We start from the raw sequence: 25,750 nt of genomic DNA on the forward strand, positions 1-25,750 counted from the left end.
ACATCCCCACTGGTTGACATAATTCATGAAAATAAAGAACAATGAACCATTTCCCCACTACTTTCCGTTCATGATTTTGGCTGCCACCATCACATCATGCAGAACTGACGAAAGTAATCCCGACAATGCATCAAGTGATCAATAGTGACCAAAAGCAAGGAATGTCTTTGAAGCCAGCATTTCAAAAGGGGATTACCAGAAATGGCTCTAGCGAAATTGTTTTAATATGGTCCCTTCAGGCCACCATCTTGTTTGGATGTTACACCACATGCTGCTTTCCAGGAAAACAGGCTATGTCGAGAAGGCCTTTCCATTTTAGCAAAACATGCTACAACAAATTACCTAACTGTCATAAACCTAATGTAAGATTGCACTTTCCTAACCTGCTTGTGCAAAGCTAGCACACACTACATACATGTGCAAATGCATACACACACCTTTTCGTCCGAAAGAGCTAACCTCCTGCACACTAGCGGCACTGACAATATAGCGATAAAATGTTACCAAAATCGCAGGGACAGGTTATTTCGGTAGACAGAGGGAAAAAAAGGTTAAGGGCTAGAGGTTGGAGCAGACAAACTATCAAAGGCTGCAACAAGAATCTCACCTGTCTCCCATTTGAAGCGTGTGAGTGGTTCCATCGGGCATTTCCACCTCAACCTGCCCATTTACAATCACAGACCAAGAGTCCAGCTCCTCGCCATGATTCATCACCACCGTACCAGCCTTTTCCACCACCGCAAACACCATGACTGCGCACAGCTCTCGTCGCACTGACAGTGTCATGTTGGCAAATGCCTGCCAAGAGATCGGAGAAAAAGCCATTGAAACAAGCACTGTGCAGGAAAAGTTCACATTCATCAGTGCTGGCACAATAATGTGATTAAGGCTCCACTTTTCTTTTTCTCTGTCTAAAATTCAGTGTTTTTATTTTATTTTTCTTGCATTTACTTGACGAACAAGATTTATCTACTATTTTTTCCTCTTTATTTGTTCTGCTCCTTACGCAATTTGTGCTATATATCTCTGCAACAAGAATTTGTAAATTTAAGAAGAATTAAGCCAATACTAAGATAACCAAAATTATGAGCTGTCATCACAGCCTGTCATCTGTAGTAGCAAAGCAGCTAAGCAAAGCTTCTTGAAGTATGGTGACAAGAGTCGTAAAGCAGAGATGGTTACGATAAGGGAAGTATGATCAGTTGGGGGCTTTATGCATTTGCCAAATCTCTGAGGCTTTGGGCGAATATTTGTATTTTTTTTTCGCTTAGCCATGATCAAACAAAAAAGAATTTTAAATAGAAATTAAACAACATACTGAGCCCTAAACGCAAAGATCGTAGCCACTCACCGGCAAGGGTTGCATGAACTCAAGCAGGGTCTCAATGTCGTCCTCTGTCCTGTCATTGGGATCCCTTTCAAGACATTCATGGTATGCGTCCCTTACTGTGAGGCTCTGATTGAAAGAAAGAAGTCACTAAACATCACAAACAGTTCAGGATATTAAGAAAACCGCAAATGTTTGAGTAGTAAAAAATGTTCGCTATTGAGACGACATCATTAATAGTGAACACCCAACTCTCGTAGTTTCAATACTACGTTTTACCATGAACAAAGGCAGAAGAAAAGAGGTGTATAAGGGGGAGAAATGCAGAACCAAACGTAACATATTTATTCAATTGAGTGCCGGTTATCTTACGTACTTATGCTCTCCCTCTTTTAAAGAAGCTGATTCATGAAACATATGTACATGGAATGTAAGCAAAATCTGGCCTGCTTCGTAGTGCTTACAATGCAAAAAAAAAGAAAGAAAGAAGGAAAGAAAGATATGGGTGTAACATGAAAACCCCTTCGAACAAATGGCAAGTGATTAGCACCACTGGTAACTCTTTAGTAATCGATCTAATAAGTACTACGGTCCTTCTATGTCGCAGTTCACACACCTGCATGAACGAAACTTAATGCTAAGATGCAAGATCTGTGATTGTGTACTACCATTTAAGAAATCAACAACATGCAACGTACAAGCAAACTGAAAAGTACCACTAAAGTCCTTGAAGATGGCCAGACTTGCAAAAAGAAGCTGCACGGAGCATGTTATTATAAAGTGGCTTGCACCCTAATCATGAAGAGGTCCATTTCAAGAAATGAAACCAAAACTAAGAAATTTGCCCCTTATGCAAATGATCCCCTTGTGTGTTGAATGATCCCCTTGTACCTTGATCTCGTAGCTTTGAGGCTACAAGATATGATGTCTACAGTTTGCGTTCACCCCCCCAATGTTGGTACCTGGGTCCGCCCCTGCTGGACGTGCCCATCTGCACTATCTGTTTTACAGCAAGACGAGCACGCTCTTTGCAGTGGCTTTATAAATGAAGTGCCCCTTTGCTTCCTATATTTAAAATACTAACGTTTGGCAATACAAAAGTAGTCTGATGAAAGTCGACAAATTTGCCTATAAGGATAAAACCTTGGTTACTATTCCAGGCACCAAACAAAGCAGCAAAAGCAGTAAACAGCGAGTGTAGGCTAGCAAAGTTACAGACAGGTTGTCACTTTAAATACAGAAGCCCTCATTGGCCCACAAGAGCCTCAATAGCAGCATGATAGCACAGTTTGGGCCCACAAATCCCTCACATCACTTCAATGCCCACTTACATCGATAGACTCGGCAAGGTCCTCCTCTTCATCTGAATCGACTGTGCTTTCGACAAGCCCAGAGAGGTCAACCTCGTTGTCCTCGAGGGATGACTGCACCGACTGCATCGTGTCTGAGCCCGAGTAGGCTGACGACGTGTCACTGCTGCGTGAACTTCGATTAGACTTGAGCAGGCCTTCTTTTTGCAGCGATGTCTGCTGACAGTCCAAGGGCAACTGCTGCATTGGGCAGAGAATCAGGCAAATGGAGGTTAACACTGGCGTGGTGACTCATTCAAAATATCTACGAGAAACCATTAAGGTCACTTCACAACGAACAATGCAAGAAGGTCCCAGATATGAAGGCAGTCGCTGTGCACTGAGCATCAGCTGCTATGTGGAGATGAGATTCCTCATCCCCTGCGGCATCCTGTCTAAAAAGAGTTGTAAGGGTTATTCCCTTCCAATAAACAAATAATTTCCCCCTCCTTTCTGCCATTTTGAGCTTCTTACTTAGTTTCAAGATACTGAGAGCCAATGCCATGCAACAACCACATACCACTAAAGCCAGAGGTTAAGGGGGTATGGTAGGTTAGTAAAAAATAAACACTCTGAGGAGCAAAACTGTGCATTGGCGAGCGCGTAGGAGTGCTTGAAGCCATTTAAAAATGCTACCAAAAACCGCGCCTCCCGACAGTTGCGAAGGTTTGTTGACACGTTGTTTTCCATCATTGTTTCTGCGTGTATGTATTTTTTTTTATAACAAATATGGCTAGATCAGCTAAATGTATTCAATTCCTGCCATTGTCATATGCTTTGATTGCAAATTGTCCCACAACGCATGCCTTTGTATCGTTCGCCTTATCTTGCGAGCACTTTCCGCGTGTCTTAATTTTAAAACAATGTACGGTTTTCTCACGATCAGTTTTTTTGAAAATTATCCAAACTTGATGTATCATGTCTGGAAAACTATCTGACCGATTGTGCTGAAATCTTCTCAGGATGTACATACGTCCTTTCCAAATAGTCCGAACCTAAAATTTTGAAAAACTATAATTTCAGCCACAATTAAGAAAAAAAATTAATTGGAAAGTCTCTCTTATGGCACGTGACAAGTAAGGACAATATTTTTTTTCTTCCGAGATAAACATAGGAATCTGTTGTTTTAGCTAGGGATTAATGCCACTACCATGCGGAATTAACATGCAAAATTTCACGGTAATACTGTTCTTTTGTTTCTGAGAAAAGGTACATTTCATTTTACACCCCAGTCTAAAATTTGGTACTCAAATACAATAAAGTAAGAAATGCTACAGGGTAAAAATTATACAAAGCCAAGGCCAAAAGCATCTTATTAAACTCGCAAAATTCCAAAATAAAATATGGAACAGTTCCCGAGATAAAAAGCTGAAACCAAGATGACCCATTTACCCTACCATATCCCCTTAACGACCGCATAGTATATGAATGTGCTGGAAATCCTAACAAACTCCACTCAAGGTTTATGTTGCGAGCACGTTTATGAATGGTCAGATCAAATATCACTGAAGGCTATGGGGTCATCATGCTTATGATGGTTCTTTTTGCAGTTTTCACACCTGCTCACAAGCTGATCTGGCTTTGTGTGCTCCAGGTTATGAAGTTGGGAAATCCACCAGCAAATACTTCATCATGTATTACTCAGCATGGATCTAAGTTGTTATCTACAGTTAACCTCAAACATTGGAGATAAAATTCTGCACCATCTCGATGGGCTACATTTTTCCAGCCGCGAGCAGCGGTTGCAAGCCCCAAGGTCAATAACGGGTGTTATCACAACAAGTATTGCAATGGTAATGATGCTGGTACTCAATTTTACTGCCTCCTCAGCCATCCCATCGAGGCAGAAGAAGACAGCAGAGTTTTATGCGATTTTAAATAAAAAAAGGTTGTGAGAGTTCAAAGCTGTTGGGTCTCAACATTTCCGCATTTGGGTCCTGCCAGTGTGATTATGAACACTTTGTATTAGCTATGGTACGCAGTGTTCATAATCTGCCCAGCTATGCAACTACCATGGCTGCGAGAAGACTTGATCAAACAGTGAAGGACAACTTCACTGTTTGTTCAAGCCAGTGGCAGAAACAGGTCTCTCTCACACACACACACACTCAGAGACACACAAAGCCATGCTTAAAGAAGTACCAGTCACTACCTAAGCAAAAATATATATTCTGGTAACATTACAGGTGCATCCTCCCTTACAATAGAATCTACTTAAGAGGAATTCGAAGGGACAGATGAAAATTATCTGTTTACGTGAAGTTACGTACATGACACAAAAACAGACAATCACCTACCGAAATAGCTCCCAAGTGTCTCTAATGTTACTGTGGTGAACAAACCAACGTTCTTGTACTCTGCTTTGGATATTACCTTTTGGATATTGCCTTTAGATGTTGTCCTTTGGATGTTGTCCTTTGGACAATATGATCTCTCGAGCACAACCATTATTGCCTGCTTTAGATGCAACTGACAGGAAAATTTGTGCTGCATTCACACTTGAAAACACAGGAGCAATACATTTTTTTTTTCTATTCAGATCACCCATCTGTTTTCTTTTTAAAAGCTACCGTTCCCAGTAGTGTGCATCTTCTCTTCAGACTTTCATTGCCTGCAACAATGAGGAATTCACTAGTTAGCATCCCTGTTACATGGTTGCAGGACAGTCCATGATTTGTAAGTGGTATATCGAGCCATGAAGTATGCAGTAGCATTGGTTCCAGCTCCATTTAACCCGACTGCACACACACACACACACACACACACACACACACACACACACACACACACACACACAAAATAATGTAACCAGAAAGCAATTTGGTTTAATCGATGCTGGTTAATATTTTGCCTATGGGAGGCCAACCACAGTAGGCATGCTTGTTCTATTTATCAGACATTGCGAAATAACTAACAGTGAAACAGAGTTAGAATACCGACAGAGAAGAAAAGGACGCAGTGCTGAACTCGCAACTAAATTGATTTTCAAAAAAAAAAAAAGAATATAAAGGACATATATATAACACTGAGTCACCAAAACTCTGCACATGTGTTACAAAACAACATGAATCATGTCTTGCTCAATAGATAATTGTACCCTTCATCTAGTAGAGTGATGGGTGGAAGACTTGTACAATTTTTACTGAATCTTATAAAAAAAAAGGCTTCGGCTATCTCACGTGTGCGCTGTTCAGCATGTCTGTTCTTAAGGTAGGACACACAACTACAAGATCTGCAATGGGCTGCCACATGATTGATGTCTTGCAATGAACTTGCAGAGTTTTGGTGACTCATTGTTATCTATGTGTGTTCTTTATTTTTCGAAAATAAATTTACCTGCGAGTTGCGCCGTTAGTTATTCCATGATAAACATCCAACAACTAGCCCAACTCACGATTCTGCTTCATTTACCTGACGTTTAGTGAATTTTCACAGACCACTGCACTTTAAGATGGCCTTCAGCGGATATCTTGAATGGCTACAGTGAACACCAATTAACCAACCTGGATGTGGTGGTGCGTGTGCCTTGTTTCAACAGCCACCTCATCCGGCTCAAGGGCCAGCAGCCGCTCCAAGTTCATGGTGGTGCACGACTGCCGCTGCCCCGGCTGCAGCAGCTCGCAGTCAGGGTAGTCAATCTGCACACAGGACAAAATGCGAGAACTCAGAAGGCCGCATCCTCAAATTGAAATACAACACAAAAGACAACCACGACACTTCGCTACGCAGGAGAGCAGCTTATTGTTCGTGAGCTTGGACACTGGCACGTGAAAAACATTTTGTAGCAGCATTTTTGCTCGAAATAAAGATTGTGCAAGTATAGTTAACTAACTGCCATTAGTCTTCTGCTAGAGTGTATAGGTGTATAGGCAGTAGGTGCAGACATGTGGGCATGGCTGCAACTACTTCACAGAGGCCAAAATTAGTTCAGCAAATGCAACACCCACGACAATTAATGGGCACATCGGAACAGTAAATACTGACACGGGAAAAGAGAGGGAACAAGTTGGAAAGAAAGTTAACAAAAAACAGAAGTAGCACGAACGCGAATATTGGAATATCTGATAACAAAGTTCACTCGATGAAATGAGCAATGTAGAGCTTTATCAAAAATGACACCCAAGTCATGACATCCCACACAAGCACAACACTATTGGAGAGGACGAAGCAAGACATCTTCAGCTGCTTTTGTTGCCACAATAATTTAACGATACTGCCGATCTCACAAAAGATCACGGCAGGGTGGGCCTATATATATATATATATATATATGCAAAAGAAGTACAATGATGTGGTAGTTCTGTCAAACTGCTCAACTTCACACCCTACTAGGGCCACAGAACAAGACAAACTACAAAAATACATATTCTACAGCGGAGTGCTATACATTTATGGCTACATACACTAGTTTCAGTTTCTGCATGGCAAATTAGGACTAACACTGCAATGAAATGGTAAGAGCCCCACGTGTTAATGGTAAGAGCCCCACGTGTTAATTTTTCACTTCTATCCGCAGGCAACTTGTCAAGTCTTTTTAAGTTCTTGCACAACCCTAACGCGTAATAAAGCAATGATGAAATTAAAGAACAGATGACATTTTCACAAGAATCGAGAGTTATGCATGTGCAAACGCCACAGTGAGTTAGCCAGGAATAACACGCCTCGATCTGGAGCTTGTAACACGCGTGCTAGTGTTTTACGAAGCAAATTTATGAGCAGTGCCGGAGTTACAAAAATATCAACACTAACAATGGCGGGGGTCTCATAAGAGGTCAATGAAGGAGCGTAATACTTTGCCTTTACGATAAATTACAGCGCTGAACCACTGAATCAAACCGAAACTGACATTTTTCACCCTCTAATTAACGTGGGAAGAAAAAACATTACTGGTAGTTCTAGCACGTCGCACAGCGTTCTGTCACAGCTGTGATAAAACCTAATAATAATAATTGTTTGAGTATAACGTCCCAAAACCACAATATGATTATGAGGAACGCCGTAGTGGAGAGCTCCGAAAATTTCGACCACCTCGGGTTCTTTAACGTGTACCTAAATATAAGTACACGGGCCTCAAGCATCTCGCCTCTATCGAAACGCGGCCGCCGCAGCCGGGATTCGATCCCGCGACCTTCGGGTCAGCAGTCGAGCACCATAACCACAAGACCAACGTGGCGGGCCTGGGGGAGAATTAAAATAAAAAGGATGGGAGGGAGTAAAACAAAAAACAGTTTACCGTGTGCCCCTTCACTATGTTTCCCGAAAGCCGGATGTGGGTCCCACCGTTCGAGTGCGTTCATCCAACGTCGAGAACATCCATGACGCGACGTGCTACGACCATAGCGAGGCCGGGTTCCGCCAGCAGCAACAGCTCACCAAAACACACACACCGTCACAAGCTATAACAGAGCAACAATCGAATCGTCGAGTCGTATAGTATGCGAGAGGAGAAGCGCTACTGAATCGACCGACCAACTCATCCGACAGCCGCCTCGATGGAGGAAATGACAAAGTGACGGCGGCGACATCGAGTTGCCTCCCAGTCGCAGGAAACGGAAACCAAAAGTGCTATCACGGGTTACAGTGGGGGAGCGAAAAGAAAAGGGAACCAGCGAAGGACGCACGTAGTATAAAACCGGGCGCAGTTGCGCGCACTCGGGGCGATACGTGCCGATGCGCCGAAGGGCAGGCCACCAAGTCGGAGTGAGTGCATCGCTTATTGTCCTCTAGGTGAACAAATGAATGACGTCGCAACGGCTCGAAACTTTATCTATGATCGCGAAACCCGCGATTGGGCGGAACATAATCACCGCTGCGGAAATTGAATCCGGAGCATGTGTTTCACAAGCAAAGCGTACAACTATCAAAAGTGTGCGTACCAGGGATTACTACAAGAAAAAAAAAAAAAAACCGACTGTGTCCATACATTGGCCTGTAACATGAAACTGAAGACTGCAGTTTAAATTTGGCATCGTTAATATATTCGCTTCATTCGACGCACAGGTCATCAAACTGAAGCTTTTATTTCGGTCACGCCACGATAAATAGAGCGAAAACTGGTGCTAGCCAAAGTTGACGGTAAATGAAACGAGGTCGCCAGTGCTAGATTGTATTCTTCAGGCCACATGGAAACGTCAGAGCTCGCAGATATCAATGGCGGTCATACGCTCACGGTGTTAGCAGCAGCAGTCATATCGCGGCGCACTGGTCACTTTCAGGATGCAAGTCTGAGTGGTCAAAAAAAAAAAAAATCGTCTTTTCACAGGAACCCTGGTACGAGCCAGCGCATACCGACACGAAGCCGTATCTCGCAAAGCCTTCTAGTTTAGCAGTTGCGGAACACCGAACACTGCGATTGTCGTGCAAGGCTAGCAGCTACGCAGACTGGCCGACAACGAGCCTACCTTGCGCTCGACGACATCCCTGTAGATATCCGTCAGCAGTGCCGCAAACGTCCGTGCAAGGTGACAAATAGATTCTATTCTAAGGACACGCGACGCTCAGTATTTTTTATCCGTACGCGCTCAGAAGTGAATGACATATTGGCCCGACGGCGCAAGGAGAAAGAAAGACGACCGAAACGGCTACACTTCCGTCCGCACCCGTGGAGCAAAAAAAAAAAAAATTCACTGTGAACTTCCATACCGGTGCAGCGCCCAGATCCTCGACGGCAAAAAACAACAGGACACGCGTCTGAGAACCGGCGCGTGCACACCGAGAGAACGAGAGACTCCGGCCGGCAACCGGGAGGGCCTCTTTTTCTCTTTTCGCGGAACTTGTCGACAAAGGGCGCACCTGTCAGTGACGCGTCCGGGGGACTTGCCGGCGCAGACGAAAGGTGTCAAACCCCGAGCTGCGAAAGAAGCAGCAGGAGAGAAGGGAGGGAAGTTGGATGTCCTCGTAATCCTGTTCAGTTTACGCGTTTTACAGTTAGCTACAGTGTAAGCGAGACAGGAAACGAAGAAAGGAATGTGCGGAGGTACGTAAGCGAAGCATTCGGCATACACGCTCACCACACGGAATCAAGTGTCTTAAGTGGCACTTAAGTGGCCCTTTGTTTCCCACTAGAACGTAGTTTGCCCCCTTGTTCCTTTTTGAAGCACAAAAGCATGATGGCTTGAATACAGACATTAAGAGCTGATGTTTGAAATTTCCCATTTTTCTGCCAGGCTCCGCAATGCACGTAATACAACACGCGTACTTGGTATGCGGTTACTACTATCGGTTGCTGTAGTACGCTTTACTGAAGACAACATTCAGAACTGTTAAGGCTGCCATATTTTCCCTCACATTATTTGCCGAGTCATCATGTTTGTTCATAACGGCATATATTTATTTAGGGTTAGGCAGCCAAAAGAACCTCCGCTCACAAAGCTCGCAGGGATTTGACCGCGAAATATTCTGGTTTTGCGACCGATAAAAAGAAAATTTAAGCAATATCAGTAAGGATGCGCGTAAACCGTTTTATTTTTCTTTCTTTTTTTTTTTTTAGAGAACGAAACGAACGCCTGGTTCCTAGAATTAAAAAAAAAGAAGAAGAAGAAAGACCGAGGTCAATTTTCGAAGGCAGTATTTGTCAAAACAGTAAGACAAGTGCACGAATCGGTGCCAGAACCCCTTGGCGACTTCCTCCCGAACCGTTTTCCCCGTTTTAAGGCCAGGCACAGCATATGCACTGCAAGGAAGGAAGACGGTCTAAACGTGGCAGCCGAAGCGACTCTCAGTCGCTCGGCCATTTTTCACTTCGAGGAAGAACCGAGCCGCAGCTAGGGAAAGCAGGAAACGCACGCCATGGCAGGAACAACGGTTTGCACTGTGCACGCAGCCGCAAACTGAGCGCCCTCCCCCTTGTCTCTTTCGAGAGAGCGTCTCGCAATCGCGTGAAACGCCGTCACAATCTCCGACGGCCACACAACGAGCGCCTCAGAGACGCACATGGCTCACTACTTGCGCACTCGCATCGGCAGAACACCACTGCGATTCTTAAAGAGTGGCCCTCGTAACAAGCAATCTCCGCCGCACCAAGGAGCACCGCCAAATAAATTAAGACCGATATTTTCAGAACCTTTCAATTTTCGCGAACTGCAGACACCTCGCTCACTATACGAAGCGCCGAGGAACAATGCAAGTTACCGATGCTGAAACGCGCGCTCTCGTGGCATGCTACACACGAGTTGCAACTGCCGCCGCCACAACGGCTCGCACGCGATTTGCATCGAACCTAACACGTGCAGCATACGGTGGGAAAAAATAAAAGACGTCGCGACAGCTTCCATGTACAGAGAGTTTGCAGGAAGTCCTAGTCGTACAGTGTTCACCGCTCTGTAGGAATCTACGAAATCAATTTCATCTCGCACTGTTTCCAAATGAATGTCGAGAAGCCTGCATAGTATATACGGCTCATTTCATTTCAAGTGGTACGGAGAAAAATGTGCGGGTGTGTATCAGCTCCGCTTTCGATGACTTCGCAAGCAAACAAGTACCGTATCGCAGAATGGGCGCGCGTATACACACCGCAAACTCAGGAGACACGCTTTATCTTGCCACTCGTAATCGCAATCTATCGTATAGCTACGCCGGTTTACACATGCGTACGCGTTTTCTCGCGACCATTGATTCCACCCGGCAAACGCGCCTATATCGCTCTTCCCATGCACATACGTCCATAAATTATCAGCGCCTTTTATCAGAGGTGCCGAAGTGGACGTCTACAAGCCATCATGCCTATATAGTTCCGATCGTGCACCGACGCGTCTATTGTCCAGGTAGGAGAGAGAGAGAGATTACCTGAGGGGATAAGAAGCGACCTTTAGAGTTAGGACCAACAGAGCGTTAGAATTAGGTATGAAATGTGTACCTCGCATGTTTTAGAAAATATAAAAGAACCCAGCGTTAGCGGACGCCTGCAACTATCGGCACGGTAAGTATGCCCCGGTCCCTTTAATGCGAGCCGCTTGCGGTTGCTTATTTTAGAACCGCTTTAATCCCTTTTCAGTCGACCGCTGCTGCGAAGCTATGCAAAAGGCACGTGCCGTTCCACGGAATGTTTTGGTGGTCAGCACGCGTGCCTGGCACGAAACAAGGTCAAAAGGATGTTTGCGTGCACACGAGGATAATATATACGCGAAAAGCATTCGCGGACACGGACCTTGCAGGTATGAAGGCAGCGAGAAGAGTCGGATAGGATAACGAGAGAACAAATCGCAAAGGCGACAGATTTTTTAACGTGCTCAAAGAGTGTGCAGCCAGCCGGCACCAGCTAAGCTCACAACGCGGGACATGCATCATATACACAGCACACACTAAGCGGGAGAGTAATTGCACCATGTTCTTAAATGCGGATATCATTTGTTTAACCAGCACAACGGGTTTCGAATGGACGATGCATCTAACCCCGCATGACGGCACACACACACCTGTTTTCCGACGTAGTAAATAAGTAAATAAATACTCCAAATGCTGGATTTGAACTCTGGGCCTCTATAGTACCAATGCCCGGTGCACAAACGACTTTTATTCGACAAACCACTACGCCACAGGCGCTCGTAACACGACGGGTTTCGGATGGGTGAACAATGTAACCTCCGGAGTGACGTCACCCACTATCTGCTGCTTTCGCGGTACTTGTGTGTCGGCTATCAGCGCAGCTGCGCTCGGAACGTGCGACATAACGGGGAAGCGTCATTGACCACGTATTTCATCGAGTACCTCACTATGCACCGTCCGTGACTTGCCGGGATTTTGGGAGGAGGGGGGAGCGGAGTCAAGCAACAGCAGCGGCGGCAACATCAACGACAACGTATGCGGAGAATAGGAAATGATGGTTTCAAGAGGCTAAAGAAATGTGCGATTGCGTGTAAATAATTGATACCCGGTAATCATCTGAAATAAGAGCGATAATACATTGTACAAATCGTGTGTAAAGTGTATTAATGTTTTACCAATGCACCAGCCAAATAGCCATTCACATTAGCAGTGATAATTCCGTTGTAATCTTTTTTTTTTTTCCTATTTGATAGGTCGGACTATTAAGTCGTAAAAAAGCTGTTGCTACACGTAAAGTCATGGCTTCTAATATCACGGATTAACGGTTGGCGTTGGACTTGCGGCATTGCAACTGTGGGCGGCGAGTTCCCAAAGCAGCAGCAATACAGCTATACAATGGGAGCGAGCAGAATTATCACTTGAGTGAGGCTGTACGGCAATCGTTTTTTGGGCAAAATTGTAACTCCCTCATACCACTGGATAAGGAGCATGACACACACACACACACACACACACACACACACACACACACACACACACACACACACACACACACACACACACACTACCACCAATTCTCGCAAAAACGAAATCGATTGTGTGTGTGTGTGTGTGTGTGTGTGTGTGTGTGTGTGTGTGTGTGTGTGTGTGTGTGTGTGTGTGTGTGTGTGTGTGTGTGTGTGTGTGCGTGCGTGTGCGTGTGTGTGCGCGAGTGAGTGAGTGAGTGAGTGAGTGAGTGAGTGAGTGAGTGAGTGTATACCCCCCCTCCAGTTCTGTAGGCTCCAAATAAAGTTATTCCTCCTCCTGCTGGGCAATGTTTCCCGTGTACTATTCTGTCACTTCTCAAAAAGTATATATTTTTTTAATTTAACAGGCCCGTGTTTTCCACTCTTATGCTGACTTTATCTTTAATCTTTGCATGATTCTCTGAACCTCTATATGATCCTCCTGGCTATAGCGTCAAAGATTTCACCTACAGTGTAGTAATTATAGTAAGTAAACACGGGTAGTCGATCAGAACAAGTGCTATACATCGAACTGTTACATTTACGACTACGTGCCGAACGGGGCGAGATAACGTGCCGAGTGATTTTGGGCAATTAAGGGATTTTAATTCACCACCGTCTGGGCACAGCCAAGCACGTCAGGTCAATATCGAAGAGTCGACTATACACTATACGACACCATGCACGGATTCCTATGCGCTGAAAAGCGTCACTTACGTGGAGGGATATCGAGTGAAACGAAGGCGAAAAAGGTGTTTCTGTCCAGCGTGCGTACGAAGGATCGAGCGAGAAACCATGCGGCTGCTTGCAGCGCGCGCGAAGGCTTCACTGCCCGCTTCAGCCTGGCGACACAACATACCAAACCGGACAAGAACGCTCAACGCATAAGTAAACAGCGGGAGCTCCTAGTGCTGCCCTTGACTCATGCCGTGCAGCGATACAAACATGATCAACCAAGAGCCACACGTCGCTACGTCGGTTTGCGAACACCCCTCCAAGTCCAAAGACTGTGGGGTGTTCGGAAAGATATGGAAACTCTCAACCGCGGCCAAGCCCTCGAAGACTTGTCGCTATCTACTAAAACAGCGATGGCTGTGTGACTCAGTTTCCGCGCGACTTGGGAGACGCGCTCTCGGTGTCTTCCCGCCCACTAAATAGAGGAGCTCAACGGTGAAACCGGTGAAACATCTCGGAAATCGAATCATCCGCACAAGAACTCTGTGTGTTGGACGCGAGGAACTGTCGGCTTAGCCCAGGCTAGTTATAGAAGGAATTGCGCGGGAATCAGCTCGACTACCAAACTGAATCATGGCCACAGTCGGTTAGGTTAAAAACTATCCCCTTGTTTTTTTCCTTTGTTTAATGAGCGTCTGTGCTTGTGCATATCTACCGCGACCAGACTCAGAAGACCAGTTATTGCCAGGAACCTTTCACTGAAATGTTCGCTGAACTCCTGCAAAAATACGTGGTGGCAAATCTTCATTTCAAAGGTACAGGCCTTTAAAAGAGGGTAAAAAAGAATAAACAGTGCCCGCTATATATGGCAAGACGCGCAGCGAGTTAGCTGTCATCCAGGGGCGTAGCCAGGGGGGGGGGGGTCGCGGGGGTTCAACCCCCCCCCCCCCCGAAAAAATTCAATTTTACTTGCGTAGATATACACGCACACATAGAAACACACGCACGAACATACATAAAGTATGGTTAAACCCCCCCCCCCCTCCCCGAAAAAAATTTCTGGCTACGCCCCTTATGTCATCGGTGCAACTTTTCAGAAACCAGTATACACCTGCGAATTTGCTCCACTGCGTTCGGATGGGGGGAGAAGACAGGAGATTACATTGGACTTGGCGGCGAGTTCTATCGGGTAGCGGCGTCCTGGAGAAATCGCCAGCAGCGCAAGGAATGGGGTGGGAAGAACGGGGGGAGGGGGGTGGGGGTGTCACCGCTGCCGAGGATCTCGCGCAGGGGACCGAAGCGCGGCGCAACAGGAGCGAACCCAGAGAGCGACCTGGATTCGGTGGTTTCCTCAATCGAGCAACGGGACGAGCGAGGCGGCGGCTTGGGCGATGCGCGGCCGAGCGCGCGGTAGCACGCCACCACACAGCCCGATTGCAATCGCGCGTATAGAAAAGGCGCGCGTGCGCGCGTGCGCGTCGCCTCGTCCGTTGATAAGCGAGCGCTTTTCTCCCACTTTGCTCCGGTATATATACGAAGTCCGCTAGCTCTTTTCGGCGAGCCTTGGTAAAATGGAGAACGGCGGCCGATCTTGTCGCGAAACGTCGGCTACGCCGAACACAGAAAGCGGCGAAAAAAAAAAAAAAAAGGAATCGCGAAGGAAGAACGCCGGGGATTAGGAAGAGAAGCAGGCCGCCGGGCGAACGCTCTGGAATGTCTCTCCCCTCCTGTTTCTTTTGCGTTTCCTATCCTCGTATACGGGCGTGCACGGGCGGCAATCAGTTGATCGTTCCTCAATGCGGCGTGCGGCCCGAGGGGATTTCGCACGCGCCAATTCTACAGACTTCGCAGCATCCACCGCTGCCTCGGCGAACAAGACAGGCGTTTCTCTCTTTTTCTTCTTTTTTTTTTTTCGCGTGGCTCGGCTCTTCAATCTCCGGGCGCACGATGAAGCTCCGGAGCAGCAGAGAGCCCGGAGGCGCGCGAGATGGACGAGGACGTTGTTTTCTGTTTCGCCCCGCGCTGCGGCGAATCACGATCACCGAAATTGCGCGCGTGCTTTTTTGGCTCCCAATCTTCTCGCACACCGACAGAACTGGATCGCAAAGCGAGGTCAGCGTTTGGCCAGGTCTCCGAACCGAAGCAACTACATAGAACCGCGTTAGCAGAACCGAATAGACCGTGCTCCAAAGAAAGTTGGTCATTCCTGCCTGGGCTCCCGAGCGTATATAATACACCTTCGGGCGAGTTGCTATTTGTCTACAGAAATAGCGACAATTTGGCAGTCAAAAACTAAAAAAAAAAACCAACAAAAGGATGCATCGGTGCGGGCGCTTGGTTGTCCCTTGTCAACTACAATCGCTGGAGTGGACCTTATTGAGAAACTTAAAAGTGTCTCGTAGGGAAGGACGACAAACGACAGTCATGAGGAAAAACAAACCACAGCCCGCTCGTGTGACAGAGTAGCAACACACGCGACGTCAACGCCGCACAATTTGAAAAAAAAAAGAAGAAGAAATACACTAATCGTCATCGACGGGTTGTTCACTGGGCACACCTGCGCAGCTCCCTGCAATTGCGTCACGCCACTTGTTGCAGTGACGTTTTTTAGTGAAGTGCCGCACCGTAGCAATTCTCCCGTTGTGCGAGGCTGCGCGATTAAGTTCGACAGAACAGGAATCGACCAGGGATCGCAGATCACTGATTACAAATTTCCCTAACAGCCGACGCATGCCAACTTTGGATGCGAGCTTTCGCTCCGATCGTTGAAACAGATGGTGCATTTGTCAAGAGAAATAGCGCCGAAACATTGCAGTCTCAAGAAAGATGGGATGGGAAAAAGTGAGCGAGAGGAAGGCTTATACATGGAACAATGCAGTAAGACATACGCCGCGCAAGCATAAAACCTCGAAGTAATTCACGCTCAATTTACCCACGAGTGCAGCCATGTTCGGGCTTCGCCTCGTGCTCTTCTGATACCAGCGAGAAATAAATAGCCGCATCATTACACAATCGCTGCCTATATCTCACGTTTTATATGTTCCACAACGTATCCACACATGTATAGCGCCAGCAACAACAAAAATTAATTATTCGCGGCCCAACGATTAAGTAATGAGCTGTTACGCACAGCACGCGAGGCTTGCGAATCCGACGTGGCACGCTCGACGTTGCAAGCGCGGGCCCCGTTCAAGCGAGAAAAATGAAGGGACGCGGTGAACAAACCGCGCCTTCAAGCGAATGGTGGATGAGGTCTTATACGCAGCAACCGCCGGGCACTTCCGTTATTGCTCCGAGTATTCAGCGAGAACGCCACGACTGGTGCATGAGCAACGATACTTAGTATGAACACAGGCAGAAGCGAACACGGGCACTGAACTTGATATGAACACACGCACTAAGCAACGGCAGCGGGTGAAATTAAAGTCTCGCCCAAAAAGCGCGATAGAGGAGCACCGCAGTGGATCAAACGATAAACTATCACAAACGCAATCGACGCTCACTCCAGCTGCATGCAAGACTATTTGAGCGGTCGGTTCACGAATAGTCATCGTGGCGCAGCTGTGAATCTACTTCTGAGATATACCCTTGTCACAGCCATCTATTTGCGGAATTGCCCTCAATCATGCATGAGCGAGGAGTGGAAAGCGTACGCAAGCACGAGCACAAGCGTACGCAGCGCAGCCCACCGCGCATTCAGGAAAGGCAACAGTCGATCGGATCTGTTTGAATGAGCAACGTCCGCCACCCGACAAAAGTCCAACAGATTTGATTCACTTCCGTCACTGAATGCGATGGACAGCTCGTGCAAGGGAAACTGGGACAGTAAATCAAATATGGGTCGTGCAAACGACGCATAGTCAAATCAGCAACAGAGGAACCGGACAAAGAAGGAACAACGAAATTTGTAAGGGCGGCGTCCGTATACGGTATGATAACACTACAAAACCTGCGCGACCAGACAAAATGAAACGAAGGAGCGCCGGAAAAAAAGGTTCCCACAAAAGTCACACAGCGAAAAAGAGCGGCGCGCGCGCCCGTGTTCATTCAACAGGCTCTCTGGATTCAGCCTCTTCCCTCCAAAAAAGGTTTTGCCCGTCCGGCAGGCAGGCAGGCAGGCACCTGCACACGCAACGCGCCATGTCGCATAATAATACACGGGACATCCGCACCTCGTCGCCGACGCGCTAGCAGTTTAGAATACGGGCCAGGGTGCGCGCTATAGCGGCAACGAGGACGTTGCTGGCGTTACTCCAGATAACCGCGACTCGCCGCCCCCTGACGACAACTCGACGAGGCGGGACAGTCAGCGGCGGCGCGGAAGTTGAGTCACAGAAAACCCGAGACTTCGGCGAAGCAGTGTGGCTCAGCGTCCCCTAACCACGCAGGAAAGAACACGACCGACATCGCGCAACAAGACTTGCAAACCACAGCCACGCGTGCACTTGCAGGCAGGAATGCGCATGTAAAACAGTCAGCGCTCGCGACGACAGAGCCGCTCCTTCAATCTTCACCGTCACTCGGAAGGATTGTCACCGACAAACTATGCGCGCCGTATATAATTTTGTATGCGTATACGGTTTAACCCGCACGCAGCCTCACTGTGAGCCGAGAGGGTTCGAAGCAAAAGCAGTTGAGTAAGTGGTTGGTTAGTTGAGGGAAGCGAGCGAATCGGTTGAGGTAAGAAGCTCATAAACCCGCGTTCTACCTCAAACTTTCTAAATACAAAAAAAGGGTTAAGGAAATTTTAGTGTTGACCACGGGAAAATTATATAGTCACTCTAATAGGCCACCAGCGCACACGTAAAAAAAAAAAAATAGTAAATAGTAATGCACTGCCTGCTTCTTGCCTCTGGCTTTCCTCCTTCCATATTTCTTTCTCCGTTTCCCCTAATGTAGGGTAGCAAACCAGAAGCTTCTCTTCCGGTTAACATCCCTGCCTATCCCTCATTTGTCTCGGCTCTATGTCTCTCTCCTGCAGACCACAATATATAGCGTGAGTAGCTGGCATTCAAACGGCAGTCAGCAGTGAGCGTGGCAGAAAGGGAGTAGAGGACAGCGAGATAATAGTGGGGGCCATTTACATATGTATATATACAGAGGGACACAAGGATAACGAGAGAAATTCGTTTCGCGAACCATCTTCGCTGTGTATAAGACCCCGTCGCCACTGAATCTGCTTTATTTGGGCGTAGAGCACGAGCATAAGTAAGACTATAGCTATTGTGTACACTAAGAGCACAGACCGTTAAAAAAATTACGTCTAACGTTCATGGTCTCATCTAAAAATATATACATATACGGCGGCACAAAGGGCGCAGAAAAGAAAGCAACTGACGGCACAGGCCTCATGTTCTTCGAAACTCGGGCTCTAGCTTTCGGCTGACATATCTGCACAGCGTATCTGCACGACAGCCAGGTATTTACTGCAATCATTCGCGGAAGGCCTGAACTCCGTGTTGTAGGTCGTTGGCGCCACATCTGATCACTCTGCCACTGACCGCTTCCGATTTTCAAGTGCACTTTTTTCCTGCCTTCCGAAGCCAGAGGACCCAACACTCGTTCTGATATCTGTTTAGAGGTAATCCCAGCGAGTGGGGGGGGGGTTATTCACAGCGTGAATAAAGCTCACCACTCGCTGCGATTACCTTCAAAGAGAAATACTAGGCGAGAGGAGGAAGCGAACTGTCTGTCATAAATCACAAATAACTGTAACAGTACGCCATTCCAACTTGGCTACATGGCTAAGATGCAGGGCACAACACAGCACTTTTTCATAACGCCAGTTTATAACACCTCGCTGCTACATTCGTCATACTACGACTGCAGATGAACAAACGAATAACTGGTTACGAATTCGACACAAGGCACTCAATCGATACCGTGAGTGGCGCGATGCACGGTGACCGCAGTACGTTACGTGAAAAGCCTCTACGAACCCAGCATGGAAATAGAGGCAGTTACAGGAGCGGAAAGGAAACAAACAAGTGTATAAATAAATGCGCCAATAACCCGATGGAAGAAATATATATATAATAAACGCTGCGGAGTAAAGCCTCGGCTCCGCGCGTAAACGGGCGGGCATGCAAACACACTTGCGCACCGGGCCAACACTACCCCAGGGACCAAAGGCGCGGCGGCCGCCCACCAGTGCGGGACGGAAAACGCTTTTTGGGTAAGTGCAGTTCCGGTGGGCTCCCCCCATGCTTCCGGTGGTCTCTCCGCTCCCTCACTTCCCCCCTTCCTTCCCAACAGCACACAACGGTTTCATTTCTTTCTTTTTATTGCGCCCGCATTCCCTCTTGCACCCCGGAGCCGCACTGCCTTTGCCTTATATATCGCAAGACATGGCCGTAGCAGGCGCCACGCATGACTATATACGCTACGTGTCCCCTGCATAACGGAGCGGCGGTATTCGTGTACTCGGACAGCCATGAGAACACAAGAGACTCGGAAGAATTTCGCGAACCGAGCTTTCCCCTGCCCTCAAAGCCCAGAGAGCGCCGTTTACTTGCTCAGGCGTGCACGCGCTCTAAACAGCTACAAAACCGACCCTTTAGCAGTCTAAAGGCCGCGTCAGTAATTCGCGACAAGACCCCATAAATGTACCGAAAATAACTAAAATATTTCCACGCCAGACAGCGGTCATTTCACAAGCTACAGGCGGAGGTGGATTGGGGAGGTGGGGGGGGGGGGGGTTGCGCGAGCGAGTCGGCGGGGGTAAGCTGATAAACACGCGTTCTACAGCAAACTTTCTTCACTCCTACAAACACGTTCTCTCACTACACGCGAGGCCCGTGTTTGTACATAGGCCGGTCGGGTGGCCAGAAAATATCTCGCACCTGACAAAACAATCGTCGGGCAGATTAAAGGGACACTTGTCCCGTCCCGCCGCCGGCTCTTCTTTCCCATTGCGGGGGCTGTCGTCAGCTGCGCAAACAACACGGGCATCCGGAAAGTGGCCGTGTTCCGAAATTTCGGCGACGCAAAGCAGCCCCCGTGGGAGCGCCCGCATAACGCCCGTTAAGTGCGCGACCGCCGCTGCGTAAACAACGGGAACGAAGAAGCCACGGACGGCCGCTCCGTGCGGACGCCAGCGTTGCTTACCGTCTCAACGCCCGTCTCTACTCCGTCACGCAGTGCTGCAAAACGGCCGTCGTACGCAGCAGCCTCTCCTTTGGGGCCAAGTCATGCGTGTCAGCGGCGTGGCGTCCCCGCAATCCCCTCCCTTCCCTACAATGCCGCAGAGCGTATGAATGCGTCGTCGTCTGTAGTATACCTCCGCGCGTACACTCTAGAACGACGCGAAGGAACGCCTCCGAAAGGAGATGCCGCGACACATCCAATATAAATGCTAACAACGAGACACCAGATCTGATCCTTACTGCCCTTCCCACTTCGGGACTTATCCCCCTCCCCCCTTCCCTCACCAACTCGATCTACCATTTCATTCGGCCGTTTTTCTAATAACCCCCGCCCCCTGCAGTCACTTCGCGCCTCTTCCCGATATCCTCAAGTGCGCGACACTGGTACTTCCAATGTGCGCGTGCACACAAAAGCGGTAGCAACAGCAGCATCAGCTTAGGAGATCGACAAAGGCAGCCCATAGATTCAACGCGTTCGACGAGCGTCGCTGTGGGCGTTTATTAGATCCGCCGTTTGACCGTCTAGGATGAAGCGCGCACTTCGCTGTTATAAGGTCACACCTACACACGCCGCACACAGAATTGGCTCGCCCGTTGAGAAACGGAAAATGTCAAACGTATCGTTGTGCGCGAATTCGCCACCACCTCGCAAAAGCAGCGTGCGCGTACAGGAGAAAGGTCATCCCAATTTTTCACTCCCTTCGGGAGCATTAAGAGCAGAGATGCTTAATCCAAGGTCATAAAGCCCATAGCAACGCAGTGGACGCTGAAAAGATTGCGTACAGTAAATTAAAAATGCCTCGCAGAGAAAACGCAGAACTATGGTGGTCGAAAAGACAGCCTGGCAAAAGAGAATATTGCATGTACTCGGTGCCTCTCTCCGGCAGGTTTCTGCACATGTTTAATTATTCGGTTTTAACGTCACAAACATAAACCGGTGAAAGCATGACGATGTATATTACAAAATCTCTCTGTCTGTCTGTGTGCGCGTGTAACGGGACAGTCACAAGTCAACCTACTCCCTGTAATCGATTTTTGCGGCTTCTTTCTTTCCTTGTTCAAACACAAATAAAGCAATGAATTATTATTATCATTATCATTAAACGAAATACAGTAAAACAAAAACATGTTAGCAACATCTGGACCCTTAGCAGAATGCTATTTTGGATCCATGCAACTATAGTATACATAAAGTACAGGCAGGAGACAAAGTTATACAATGAACGACATTTTAGTTTAAGATATGGATAATTTTGAAACACATAACTTATACACAGCAGTTGAACTGGTTTTAGTTTGCATACTGAACATAATTAATACATCTAATATTTCTATACATCTGTTTAATAGCATTGTTGGTCAGCATACAAAACATTAGTTAGTTTATCATGTCACTTTTTAATACTAAAAATATAAATAGTCTAAACATAATACTAAACATATAAATTGGAAGTGTGGACACGTGTGCCTCTGATACACCCGTTATTCCAGCCTGCTGCTAAAATAAAATGAAAATAAATTATAATTGTTGAGGTTTTACGTCCCAAAACCACGATATCATTATGAGAGACGCAGAAGTGGAGGGCTCCGGAAACTTCGACCACCGGGGGTAAAAATTAAATAAAATACGATACAGGCACGCCATTATAACGTGACTCGCCTTCGTCGATGAATGTGTGCTTGCGCGTCCACCTTGTTTACGGGGCAACATTAGGTTGTGCGGGAAATTCCTGTTTTACGGAATTTTGTCTATCGTCCACCACCGCAGCAGCGGTGACACACGGAGAAAGCGACAAGCCGCAGAGCGGCCCACCGGAGCTGCGCCCTCCGCCACCACCGCGGGTCGAGCCAACGTTGGTCGAGCACGGCAAACCGGGCCAGTCGCGTCGCGGCGCCGTTCACCGAGGAAGGAAGTGAGGAGGGCGACGGCAAGGATCTTCGCGCCCCCGCATCCGAACCGATCGCGGGGCCAACGCGCAGCGCGCGCGGGATGTCCCGTACAGCGGACGCGCGGGTTGAGTCACGCGAAGCGGACGCGACGGATCATTCGGCCTCACCGATCGACGACGACGAGGCGACGTCGTGCGAGCGGTGCGACGCACGCGCATGTCGTACGTGCGCGTTGCACAAGGACTTACTCGTGTAAACTGCTCACCCGGGACATCCATTCAGATTTCGAAGTATGACTTAACGAAACGCTAGCTGGGGCTAGAGGAATATAGTGCGTTCAGGCAGTCGATGGACACGGTGAGTGTAGATAACTTTGGATAGCACGAACGACTGAACTAATAAGTTTGATGGAAAACTAGAAAAGCTTGCCGATAGCATACACAGAAACGAAAATGAAAGCCACTGCAAAAAAAAAAAGACTCGGTGATAAATGAGGGCTTCCGAATTGGCCCAGCAGCATGATTTGTCGAGATTGTCCTCACATATTACGTTGTTCCCTCGCCATTCCCATGGGGAAGAACTTCGCAATATGTTTCATATAAGAGGCAAAAGCTAATCGACGAGATCTTTCGCCTTGTTACAGTTACGATTTATTTATTTAAGTGCCATGCTCTGCAAGCTATGGCTGAAAACGGTGACCTTGCCATATAACGTTAAAGGTATTATGCTTTCTCAGTACACTTACCAACTTGGTTCCGAGCAAAATGCGCATCGCCCGTGCTCGTGAGGCTGCTTGTACGCAGGGTACGCGTCGAGCATCCTCATCAATCGCGCCCGCAGACACGCCTACTGTCGCACGCGCAACCAGCAGGCGGCCGTCTGCAGCGCTAACCTTCGGCTTGCGTACTATGGATACATGAACGAGTGACGCAGACCCAGACGCAGCAGCCAGCTGCGTCCTTGTCTGCGGAAGTGCCTTCACAGTTATTTCGAATACGTACATACTATCCCTCATGGCATTTCGCCCTTCAGACGCAGTTGCGTCACTGCGGCTGCCACGCGAACAGCGTCACATGGAAAGGCGATGACGCGAGCCAAGTCGCAAAAGCAAAGGTCGAGATCTCCGTCACACAACGACAGGGTTACCTGAGAAGACATGTTAGATAGCACGAGGAAACTGTGTGTGCAATTCACGGTCGCCCGCACAGAGACAGACATTCTGGCACCCACGTAGTCTTTCTAGAATGTTTAGAATCCACCGCGCACGTGTGCCGACCCGTAAAGCTCCCGTTGCTCCGAAGCGCTGGAGAACGAGAGGGTCAGTGCTGCTCGCTCTCCCGAGCTTCGGAATGCCCAGCGCACTGTGCCATCAACCCTTCCATGTCACGGGGTCCCGGAGACGATAAGACGCGAGGTGGCAGACTGTGCACTTCGTGATTTAAACCTTATTCATGGTTTCAGAGCAGCGAGTTGTATAAAGAAAGCTCGTGTGACGATTGCATTGTTAATCTGAAGCGCCAGAAATGTGTTGGCAAAACAACTACAGCAAAACCTGGCAATCACTTTGGAGGGAAACAGCCAAACACACCAACAGGAAGCGAAATCGACACGACGGATACAGCGAGACCTGAGAAGGACGCATCATGATAGCAGTCATATTTATACAACAACGTTGTTATTGTTTGTTTCGCTTATCTGCCGCGGGCGAATACTGTGCCGTCAGGAAATGCGCAGAGAACGAGAGGGTGAATATCACGCACACTTTTGCTACCTCGTTCCCCTTCGTCAACAACCACAGCCTGTCCCAAGCCAACGCCTTTTCAGAGATTTCTTAGCAATCATTTAATTTCAGACGCAGCACGCAAGCAGCTACAAACAAACATTCTAAAGTGGCATGTATTAGATCCCAGCAACCTTTCTTCAGCGACAGTTTTACTGTCAACATCGCCTTCTTTGGGAACTCGTCAGAAACCGACCAACGCGAATACGACTTGGTTTTTTGCAAGCACTCGACGCAAAGTATCACTCGCAAAATGAAATCGTACAACGAGCTCAACTTCGTTAACTTTATACAATAAATGAAATTCGCGAGTGCTACAGCATAGAAGTGCGTTTCTCGCACCCTATTCTCATCGCTGCCGGTCGGCAGAGTGCGGATGCGGCGCTTCCCACGAAGCGACGCTCCTGTCCTCCGCCAGTGAGAAAGCCGACCCGCGCCCCATTAGCTGGGAACGGATGGGTTCGGCCGTCCCCGCTGCTCCGATGGAGGTGACGGCCAACGTCACGTCCTCGCTCGCCGCGCTGCGAGCGTGACCTCGATTCTCCGCTCGCGTCACTTCCCGGCCGGCCCAATCGAAGCGACAGAAAAGGAGTCGCCCAAGGGCGGAGACCAACGCACGTTGGAATTTGTTCTCGGAGAAGAAAGGGCTGCGCCGCCACGATGTTGCGTACGCACGCTCAAGCTAGAAGACAGTCCGTACATGCAGGGACGTAGCCAGGGGGGGGGGGGGTTTGGGGGTTCAAACCCCCCCCGAAATTTTTCAGTTTTGCTTGCGTATATATACACGCGCACATACAAACGCACGCACGAACATACATAAAGTGTGGTTGAACCCCCCCCGAAAAAAATTTCTGGCTACGGCCCTGCGTACATGGAACGTTCGGTGCCTGGCGCTATAGACCAAGTCGCTGAGCTTTAAAAGCGGGAATCTTGAGTGTCTTATAAACAGCACCACATTCAGTCAGCAATGAGGAATAAGCGAAGTCCAACAGCCGTAGCAAGTGTGGTTCCCCACACTTAACTAGTGAAGTCACGGGTAGGGTTAGTAGTGCGAAAACACCAATTCACCATCTCTCCTTGCTTCCTTCTACAGCTTACTGGGCCTCCCTGCCCGCCGTAAAACTTTACTGTGTCACTTAAGTCTATAAATGTACTAAGGCAACTCAGTATTCATCTCTAAGGTTTCTGTAGCTTCACCTCATCCGTGTCACGAAGAAAGCTATTCTGTGCTCCCGTGGACTCGAGCATTATAACTGATAAAACCACGACTAAAGCGATAACCATAGATATGTAGCCCCCATAGACTCTCGAGTAAA

The 25,750-nt window shown here is 47.8% G+C and overlaps 1 protein-coding gene across 8 annotated transcripts in view; it reads right to left on the minus strand.

Moving 5' to 3' along the window:
* Nucleotides 1–25,750, minus strand: part of LOC119379545 (rap guanine nucleotide exchange factor 2) — a 493,626-nt gene that overhangs the window by 35,046 nt on the left and 432,830 nt on the right. For 6 of the 8 annotated variants that reach the window (XM_049412010.1, XM_037648837.2, XM_049412011.1 and 3 more), the window contains 4 exons: nt 6,180–6,314; nt 2,659–2,877; nt 1,352–1,456; nt 608–798 (listed from right to left, as the gene is read on the minus strand). In XM_049412010.1, coding sequence (XP_049267967.1) covers nt 608–798; nt 1,352–1,456; nt 2,659–2,877; nt 6,180–6,314 — 650 coding nt within the window. Of the gene's footprint in view, nt 1–607; nt 799–1,351; nt 1,457–2,658; nt 2,878–6,179; nt 6,315–7,909; nt 8,061–25,750 lie in introns of those variants that run through there. The other 2 variants (XM_037648843.2, XM_049412009.1) reach the window with 2 other exon arrangements.

This window comes from Rhipicephalus sanguineus, chromosome 1 (assembly GCF_013339695.2).
Source record: "Rhipicephalus sanguineus isolate Rsan-2018 chromosome 1, BIME_Rsan_1.4, whole genome shotgun sequence".
In the NCBI taxonomy this organism is placed as follows: domain Eukaryota; kingdom Metazoa; phylum Arthropoda; class Arachnida; order Ixodida; family Ixodidae; genus Rhipicephalus; species Rhipicephalus sanguineus.